Source organism: Bos taurus, chromosome 22, assembly GCF_002263795.3.
Source record: "Bos taurus isolate L1 Dominette 01449 registration number 42190680 breed Hereford chromosome 22, ARS-UCD2.0, whole genome shotgun sequence".
In the NCBI taxonomy this organism is placed as follows: Eukaryota; Metazoa; Chordata; class Mammalia; order Artiodactyla; family Bovidae; genus Bos; species Bos taurus.
In genome coordinates this window covers 10,232,619-10,243,162 of record NC_037349.1, presented here as the reverse complement: position 1 = coordinate 10,243,162, position 10,544 = coordinate 10,232,619, and the positions used below count along the sequence as shown (strand labels likewise).

General features: G+C 44.7%; 1 protein-coding gene across 8 annotated transcripts in view; it reads right to left on the bottom strand.

Moving 5' to 3' along the window:
* Positions 1–2,256: 2,256 nt before the first annotated feature.
* The window catches only part of STAC (SH3 and cysteine rich domain), a 353,446-nt gene continuing 345,158 nt past the window's right edge, over positions 2,257–10,544 (bottom strand). For 5 of the 8 annotated variants that reach the window (XM_059879684.1, XM_059879685.1, XM_059879687.1 and 2 more), the window contains one exon: positions 2,257–3,999. In XM_059879684.1, the coding sequence (XP_059735667.1) occupies positions 3,901–3,999 (99 nt within the window). In that variant the 3' untranslated portion in view covers positions 2,257–3,900. 8 annotated transcript variants of the gene reach the window in all.

Here is a 10,544-nt window from a genome sequence, read left to right as displayed (position 1 = left end):
ATATTTTCATTCCTGGTAAATCTTTTCATGTAACACATTTGATGAACCATACGAAAAATCAGATTTTTGCTTTAAATGACCCATTCCCTAGTCTTGACAACCTTTTAGGAAACTGGTTTGGTGTGGGAGGCTCATGGCTTAAATATTTACTTTTAATTCCACTAATGTTATTAACTATATTATTTGTATTTTGCCTCTTTCACAAGATTATTGTTTCTTGTATTACCAAGTGTATGACTGAGCTGCCAACGAAAATAATGATTACACTTGAAGCAGTTGATCAAATGTATAGCTCAATATTTGATCAACGATTGTAATAGTGTAAGTCTAGATATGGGAAGATGTAACAAAAGGGAATACTTTTCTGAACCATAACTAGAAGACAGGTGTCCAGAGGTTTTTGTCTATTAAGACCTAGTCCAGTAATAGCACAGTGAGTGGCCTATCAACAAAAACCTTCTTCAGAACTGGGAATGAGCCTTCCCAGCAACACGGGACAAAATGGCCATGAAACGCCCCCCAAAGTATGGTCGGATTTATGACCACAAGGGGGCCATGTCAGCTATAAATTGGCACTTACCAAGAGCACTGCCAACGACTGACAACAAAGGTGTTTGCCATCTGCCTCTATGGAGACTGAGCCCCACGCTGCTATAGCTGTCGACCTTCAGCGACCCCTGACGGAGTGCAGGGTGGAGGGAGCACTCTGTGCTCCAGGGAGTCTGGTGGGACAGCTCTTTAGATAGTTGGATGTTTTTAGGGACAGATTTTATGATCTCAATCCTGGCATCTCCTCGCATCTAGAGAAGCACTAAATCCCTTCATGGTGACATCAGACCCTCAAGACTAACAAAAAACCTTTTGTAAAATGAGTGCTTCATGGTATTGAACTCCCCCTTCACCAAAACCTTATATATTGACTCTCCCCCACTGCCGCTTTGGAGCAGTCTCTCAGAGCTATCCGAGTGGCCGCCTCCCAGGCTGCAGTCATCATTTTGTCCCAAATAAGACTTAACTCACAACTCTCAAGTTGTACATCTTTTTTTAGTTGACACTGCCAATACTTGATGTTTGCAAAAACTTATGGGCCACATTGTGCAGAAAGTTTTTTCCTCCTTTCTAACGCTGGCTTCAGGGACGAAGTCCCCATTCCAGTTATCTGTATGTGTATAACAAATCACTCCCAAATCTAATGACTTAAAAACATCTTTATCTTGTTCATAAATCTTACATTTGGGCAGAGCTCAGCCTGATGACTGCCGCTCTGTGATGTCTGGGTTGTTTTCTGCTGCAGTAATGCGTGGCCTCACACTGGGTTTCTTCGGGATCATGGCCTCAGAGTAGATCAACTTACACAGTGGCTCAGGGTTCCCAGGGGTAGAGATCCAAGAGATCAAGGCAGAAGCTTCAGGGACTTTTCTGACCTAGCCATGGTTGTCACGCAGGATCACTTCTGCTGCATTCTGTTGGTCACAGAAGACCAGCCCTGATTCAGTGTGGGAGGGGAACTACACAAAGGCAAGACTATCAGGAAGCAGACATCAACCATGAATATTTATTGGAAGAATAGATGCTGAAGCTGATGCTGTAATACTTTGGCCACCTGATATGAAGAACTGACTCATGAGAAAAGATCCTGGTGCTCCTTGGAAGAAAAGCTATGACCAACGTAGATAGAATGTTAAAAAGCAGAGACATTACTTTGCCAACAAAGGTCCATCTAGTCAAAGCTATGGTTTTTCCAGGAGTCATGTATGGATGTGAGAATTGGACTATAAAGAAAGCTAAGCACCAAAGAATTGATGTTTTTGAACTGTGGTGTTGGAGACTGAACACCACAGAGAGTGGTGAGTCCCTTGGACTGCAAGGAGATCCAACCAGTCCATCCTAAAGGAAATCAGTCCTGAATATTCATTGGAAGGACTGATGCTGAAGCTGAAAACCCCAATACTTTGGCCACCTGATAACGAAGAACTCACTCATTGGAAAAGACCCTGATGCTGGGAAAGATTGAAGGTGAGAGGAGAAGGGGACGATAGAGGATGAGATGGTTGGCTGGTACCACCAATTTGATGGACATGAGTTTGAGTAAGCCCTGGGAGTTGGTGATGGACAGGGAAGCCTGGCGTGCTGCAGTCCACGGGGTCACAGAGAGTCGGACACGACTGAGTGACTGAACTGAACTGAGGATGTGACAAAACTGTACCCCAAAGCTTCAGCGGATGTTCCACTAGAAAGAAGAGATCAGGACACATGTTTTCTGTGCTCCTTCCAGCCACTGTGTTGTCTTTATTAGATGGGATTAAGAGGCAGAGAGCATTTGTATTTATTCCCTTCAATGGACTGGCAGTCACGTTATCCGCCCTGGCTCTTGAAGAATCCGTCTTGACTCTGCACACTCAGTTTTCACATTGTATCAGAGACGGAGGACACTCTGGATGCTGGCTTTGAAATGAGAGTAAGGCATCCAAACTACTGCGGAAGCAGCAGCCATCCTGTCTCAGCTCCTAACTTCACACTGAGCGGTGAAAAAAGAAATGAATGGAGACAGACGGTGCTTTGGTTTGGGAAATAACGTTTACATGCACAGGATGCATCCACTTAAGTCTTTTAAAAACCAATTGTTCTAATGACTTTATTGCTCTGTAACAAAATAAACCAAACTGACATTGATTCCAAGGTTGCTGAACCGAAGTTTAACTGTATTAATAAGATGCGAGTCTGAATGCTAGGAGGAGGCTGGAGGAGGAAGGCATCACAGTATATTGTGTTCTTGTAAACAGTAGTACATACAGAGTAAGAGGGACTCCTCTAGTTGATGCTATAGGACCAAGGGCCTCTGCTTGCAGAGGGATGAAGCATTACGGATTACATTCCATTTTACATCTGCTGGGGCAAAATATCCTGCCCTAAAGAAGAATGGATTCCAATCTGGCTACTTTTCTCCTAAGATGCTGTTTCTGTTTCTTCTCCATGATTCCGGTTCCCTGGAAGGTGGGCTCAGCCTCCAAAAGGGAGTCCTACGGGATGGCAGGAGGGGGAACTTGCCCCAATACAGAAGATGTCAAATGAAGATGAAGCTCTCACAGACTTTCTGCACATTCACGTCCCCAGCTCCATCTCCTCGGGGAAAGGATTTCATCATCGAAAGGAAGGGGCTGCATAGCATCAATAAATAAGAGCTCTCTGCCCTACCTTCCCCTACTTGACCCAGCATCTCCATGCTTCATAGCCTGCATCTGGTAATGAGTGGCAGGAGGGACCGCCTGACGGCAGTTCCGGGGCAGATCCGGTCTTCAAGTTGCTGCCACATCAGCTTAGCCTGCATACCTTAACACACACCACCAGGATGTATGCTGAGGACAGAAATTTGGCTGGATTGTAAAGTGGTAGTGGGGGTCTGTGGGGAGCACTGGCATGTTAGGGGTTAGGGAGTAGGGCTTCCTGCTGCTCTGCAGAAAGACTGCAGGGCTCTCACATGTGACGATGCTGACTGGTGGGAACTGGGGACAAAGGTCTGGAACCAGAATCACACTTGGCTATGTGGATCCGAGCCTCACCCTGAGGCCACCCCACAGACTGGAGCGCCCTCCAGAGGGTTAACTTACACCACATGGACGGGGAGGGAGCCGAGTTCTGGGGACAATGGTTACCACCTGCTGGGTACTGCACTTGGCTCCACAAGCCGAAGCTCTCAGCCTCACCCCCACCTTGGGCAGCCTGGACGTGCTGTGCCATGGGCTCCCTGCCTTGAGGCTGTTCCCCCACAGTCTCAGACCCTTGAGTCTCGTCTCACTGTTTCCTGGGTAGCTGGTCAGCACGGCAGCTCCTCTGGGTTAACACAGTGTGAGATGAGGCATCACCCCAGGGCTTGCCGACTTCAAAAGGAGGGGCCAGCAATCAGATGTTTTCTAGAACATCGAGGGGGACCAGGCCTCTCTTCTTTCCACTGAGCACTCTGATAAAGCCGTCTTGTTCTTCTTCAGAAGCCACACAGATCTGAATAAAAGGAAGGAGAAAAAAAGACACGTGTGAAAAGGAAAGAAGCCAGAACCCGTGGCTTGTATCACTGCTGGCTGAGGTCAGCAGACACCAAATTGGAAAAGAGGGACTGGTTTAGGGAAATTGTGGCTTGGACAGAAAAATATTTGATAAGAAATTAGGTACCACCCTGGGTTTGGAACTAGATCCAGGCATGCAATGTTTTCTGAGATTCAGCTTTATGAGTGAGGATCAGTAAAGCAGGACTGGAGGTGATGATTCTGTGTTCCCTTCTCAAGTGTCCCTGTTGAGAGACCCCAGAAGGACAGAATAACGTTTAGCACAGAGCCTAGCATACGCCACTCAGTGAGTCTTGATGCATTATTTTACAATCCAAAATAACAGCCACCACTTAGAGGGCTCCTGTCATATACCTGGAAGTTTATAAGTAAAATATCAGGAAGTCAAAGGAAGTTATTTCATTCCTGGTCCCAAACAAACAGACGCTAATATCTTGCATACTGTGGGGCTTCCCAGGTGGCACAGTGGCAATGAATCTGCTTGCTAATGCATGAGACACAAGAGACGTGGGTTTCATCCCTGGGATGGGAAGATACCCTGGAGAAGGAAATGGCAACCCACTCCAGTATTCTTGCCTGGAGAATCCCATGGACAGAGGAGCCTGGCAGGCTACACTCCATGGAGTTGCAAAGAGTTGGACGTGACTGAGCACACACACACTCATTTCTTGTATATTTCAGAGCAGGATTGCCTACACTAGACTTTAAAAGGAGGTGGTTAATATCCACTTGGGTACTTTGTCATTCACCCTTTACATGACATTGAAGGGCATGGAAGGGCTTCCCTTGTGGCTCAACTGGTAAAGAGTCTGCCTGCAATGTGGGAGACCTGGGTTCAATTCCTGGGTTGGGAAGATCCCCTGGAGAAGGGGACAGCTACCCACTCTAGTATTCTGGCCTGGAGAATTCCCTGGACTGTATAGTCCATGGGGTCACAGAGTTGGACACAACTGAGCGACTTTCAAATGGAATGGAAGGGTGGGTATGTTCCAGCTGTAAGTGAGAAGTGGTTTCAAAGAGCTGTTACTGTGTTGTGAGTTTCTCCTGTTGAACTTGCTCCCAAGGGTGGTGGGTTGTGTCTTAGGCTGAATTCCCTAGGAACAGAGCTTGAGATAAGAATCCTCGCACAAGTGACCTGCTGTGGGAGTGCTCTGGGGAGGTGGGAAGTGAGGGACACAGGATGGGGCAGGAGAAGGAGCTGGAAAGCTTATGGGCTCAGCTGGACGTGAACCTCAGCCTGATCCCACAGCAACCTCCAGAGTTTTAACTGTGTCATTGACTCCCTTAGAAGCAAGGGGTCTGGCAATTTGGACCACATGTTGATACAGATATCACTGTCGAGTGAGAAGCATAACCTCTCTGGGGGATTCACTGGAGAAAGGGCAGCTATGAGTTGTTAGTCATTGACACGGCAACTAGAAGATGGTGCCCCCATCTAGTGAAGGAGATGCAGACAGGGCTCCAACAGAAACCAACAGAGTGGGCTCTTCTTTGACACAGAATAAAGAGCTTTACAGTTACATATCAGGATACTTCGAGAGCTTGATGTGTGACTCCTGACGCTTGGGGCGCACCATGGACTGGTGCCTGATTCATGTTTCAAAAATCTCCTACCTGTGGGTTAAGTGGCCCCCTTGGCTCCATCCCATGTTGGGCCTATCTGGCTAAAGTCCTACAGTCTAACTCACTTCTGAGAGCACATTTGCTAATAAGGTTTCCCCCTGCATTGTCTTCAAGCTAGTGTGTGCGTACATGCTCAGTCACTTCAGTCCTGTGTTAGACCCTTTGCAACCCTATGGACCGTAGCCTGCCAGGCTCTTCTATGCATGGTATTTTCCTGGCAAGAATACTGGAGTGGGTTGCCATGCCTTCCTCCAGGGGATGTTCCCAACCCAGGGATCGAACCCATGTCTCCCGTGTCTTGGGCACTGCAGGTGGATTCTTTACCTCTGAGCCACTTGGGCAGTCCTGCCTCCACGCTCGTCAACATTTAAATATGCTGCCACTTACAGCAGATGGACAGTCATTTTATTTCAAAACATTTCTTGCCTAGAACTCTTGAATTCAGTCTTCCTCTCAAAATACCTGGGAAAAGATAGGGAATTGGAGTTGGAGAAGAAGTGTCGAAATACTGAACACTCAGACTGACAACCATTCCAGAAGCTGAAATTTCTCTAAGACCTTTGGAGGGGAGCTCAACTGATGACAGGAGCAAGTTGTGCTGCTGGACTACCGATAAATCTACCAGACTAAAAGATGCCACAGACATGCTTGGCTGACATCAACAGTCATCACTGCCCTCTTCCCACGCAGCAGAGTGGGGACTTCTGTTCTGCTGTTCATCTGTAGCCTGCAGGACTCAGATAAATCCTAATTGGTCCAAATGTGTTTCTGTCCTCTGTGCCAGCCATTCTCCTCGTGGTTCCCATGGGACTCGCTCTAGCCAATGAAACAGGAAGGACTATCTGCTTGGAAACTTCTGGGAAGATTTGTTTTCTTCTTGTAAGAAATGCACTGGGAAGAAAAATCTCTTTCTTCAGGCAAGGATTCTTGGAGGGCCTGCAACCCTCTGTGACCACTAGGGGAGGTGGCTAGCATTTCAACATTAGCATAACAGAGGGATGGAGGAATCCAGATTCTTGATTCTGGGATCAAACTGCTGAATTACAAATCCAAGAACTGCCCTGTATCCAGATCTCTCATTTTCTTAGTAAAACATACCTTTGGAAGTAGCCTCAATTGGAGTTTTGCAACTTGAGATATGTATTGGTTTACTACTGCTGTCCTAACAAATGACCATGAACTCAGTGGCTTTCAACAACACAATCTAATATGTAGCTGTAGCTGACTCACTTTGTGGTACATACAGTAGAAATTAAGACAACAATGTAAAGCAACTATACTCCAATAAAAATTAATTTAAAAAATAAAAAATATCAGGGCTACCGAAACAAAACGAACACCCCAACAGTCTGGTGTCACAGCTTTCTAAGTCCTATATCTGGTGGGCTTGGCTAATTTTCTCTGCTCTGGGCTTCACAAGGCCAATGTCAAGGAGTCAGTAGGTCCTATTCCCTCTTCTTCCCTCCTGTTTCTCTACGAGAGAATCCTGTCCCAGGCTCATTTAGGTTGTTGCTGCATTTAGTTACTTGCAGTTGTGGGCCTGAGGTCCCAGTTTCCTTGCTGGCTGCCAGCCCGGGTCACTCTCAGTTTCTAGAGGCCACTTGAACTCCCTGACTTGAGGCCCCTTCCTACATCTTCATCCAGCAAGGGCGGGCTGAGTCTTTCCCACACTTAATCTCTCTCTGACCTACCCTTCTGCCTCATCTCTCTTCTACCCTCTTTTGCTGCATCTCTCTGTCTCCCGGAAGCTACGTTTCACTGCCTTTAAGGGCCCAAGTGATTAGATTTGGCCAATTTAGACAGTCCAGGCTACCCCCTGCCACAGGGTCCATAACCTGCGACATAATCACGTCTGCCAAGTTGCTTTTGCACATGAAACAAATCTAGATTGGTTTCCTGTGGTTGCTGTAACAAATTACAAATTTAAATTATAAATTTGTTGCTGTAACAAATTTAAGTCCCCTAAATGCAAACCAGTTCCATTCCAACATGTCTGTAAGTCCAAGTTGTTCATAAGTCCAACAAAGTTAGCCAAGTTACCCAACTAACACAGTCAGTTATATAGTACTATACTGTAAAAGATTTATAATATTGGGTTAGATAAAATGTACCTTCAGTTTTTAAGTAAAAATAAAAGACAGTTTTCATTTTCACCAAGAACTTTATTGAACAACATATTCACCATTTTGTTCCACTACCGTCTACCTCCATCTTTCCAAAACTTTTTATCTTTTTGAGCAAAGAACTATTCCAGGTGCCTTTTACAGTCTTTCCATGAACTGAACTTTTTATTCATTACGAGAATCTTATAAAGACTGAAATAAATAGACATCTGAAGGTGCGGTGTCTTGTGAACACAGCAGATGAATCATAACTTTCCAGCCAAGCTGCAACAGTTTTTACCTGGTTATCAAAGAAATATGCAGTCTTGCATTATCCTGTTGGGAGACTGAGTTTTCTGTTGACTAATCTCAGATGCTTTTCATCGAGTGCTGCTTTCATTTTGTCTAACTGGGAGCAGTACTTGGACTTAATTGTTTCTTTTTCTTGGAGGAGCTCATAGCCGAGGAGTCTCTTCCAACCCACCATATACAAACCATCACCTTCTTTGAATGAAGAGCAGCCTTAGGTGTGGTTGGTGGTGGTTCACTATCTCTTCCATTCTACATTATTGCACAGTATCCACTTCACTGCCCATCACAATTTGTTAATGGGACGTTTTTGTTACGTTTAAGAAGAGAATTGTATGTGGAAATATGGTCAAGGAGGTTTCTTTCACTTAACTTACGTGGAACCCAAATATCAAAGTGATGAACATCACCAAGCTGGTGCAAATAATTTTCAATGCTTGATTTGGATATTTTGTGTAGGTTGGCTATCTCCCAAGTGGTGTAACATTGACTGTTCTCAATTAATGTCTCGAACTGATCACTATCAACTGCAACTGGTCTACCATCGTCTAGCGAGGTATCTCTGGGACAAAACTTTGCAAAGCACTTTTGGTACTTTTGATCAGTCACAGCATCTTCTCCATACAGTGCACACATCTTTTTTTGCATTTCAGTTGTGTTTTTATCTTCCTTGAAATAATAAAGCATAATATGCTGATAATGTTGCTTTTTACTTCCATCTTCAATATAAAAATGCTACACAAAAATTCACCAATTTTGATTTTTTTTTAAAAATGCATGCTGACATGACAAATGTCACACTATACAATCTAACAAAATTGTTTTGAATGAGGTTAAAGACAACTAAGCACTACTAGAGCCAACTTATGAAAAAAACAAAAGGAACTTTTGGGCCAACCCAATACTTCCCATGCAAATAACACATAAAAAAAGAAACACAAAAAATAAAGAGGACATTTTTACAGGACAGTACCTTGAAAAGTACAGCAGTACAGTACAACAGCTGGCACTGAGTAAACAGGCAAGAGGAGTTATTGACTAGAGGAGGGAGAGAAGGTGGGAGATGGTAGAGCTGCAGGATCCTCAGCAATAGAGAATGGAGGGCAAGCTGTAATTTCACTCACACCTGACCTTGATGGCAAAGATTCTGGTTCCTTGCTGGATTCAATTCTATCTACCCTCTTGAAAAAAATGATCCAGCGATGTCTGGGAAGTAGTTCTTTTTTCCTCATCATAGATGACACAGTAGCACTGGACTGCACTCTGCACAGCTGCTTCACTTCATGGACCATTCTATGTTCGGGTCCTGCATGTCAAAAGCTAACAGTGCCTCCTCAGATAAAGCAAGCCCCCTTGTCACATCCTGTGGCGGGAGTTCCTCTGGGTCCTCAGCAGTGTCAGCTACATCACCACTGCTTTTACACGTGTTTCTGGACATCCTGGGTTTGAAATAAAGATACTGTCTTACTGTACTCTATACAGTACTGCACGTACAGTACACAAATGCACAGCCGCTTGTCGAGGATGCACGCACAGACGATGCACACCAGACACGTGAACTAGTAACTATGTGACTGGACATGTGAACGCACGTTCACATCTTTGAAAGTTTGCAACTTCAAGGTTCCTATGGAGGGGACTTACTGTGCCACGAATTTGGTAAACTAAAACAACACAAATTTATTATCTTGCAGTTCTGGAGAGCACAGTCCCCAGATCAGGGTGCTTGCAGGGCTGTGGTCTCTCCAGAGGCTCTAAGTGAGAATCTATTTCCTTGCCTTCAGCTTCTTGAGACCACCTGCATTCCTTGGCTTATGGTCCCTTCCTTTATCTTTGAGGCCAGCAGCACAGCATCTTCAAATTCCTCTTTCTTCCTCTCTCTCTACTTCCATTGTCATCTCCTCTGACTCTGACCCTCCTGTCTCTTATAAGACCCCCTGTGATTACATTAGGTTTACCTGAATAACCTACACCTCAAGATCCTTAACTTAAAGAAAACCTGCTGCAGAGGAAAGAGGGCTGATTGAGGAGAAAACAGTATGGGGAAAAAAAACACTAAATTAAAATTAATGTCAGGAGTGATCAAAGTCTGAATAAAAACTTCAGAAAACTGAAATGAAGTGGGGGACTATCTTGAAACATTCTCCTAAGAAGAAGTGAAGTGATAAGTGGGAAGCAATAAAGAGATTAAAACCATAAGGACAAAACCGTAAAACAGATGATTCAACTGAAGAGTTATTAAGCTCCTGAAGGAAGAAGCATTACAATTAAAAGGCAAATGACAAATTGAGGGAAATGTGGGCCACGTATGGCAGATCAGGTGTCAATAGTTTTAAGGGAGAAAACTTTTTCAGTAGCATAAGAAAGTACATAAACAGATTATTCATAAAGAAATACAGGGGCTTCTCTGGTGATCCAGTGGTTAGAAATCTGCCTTGCAATGCAGGGG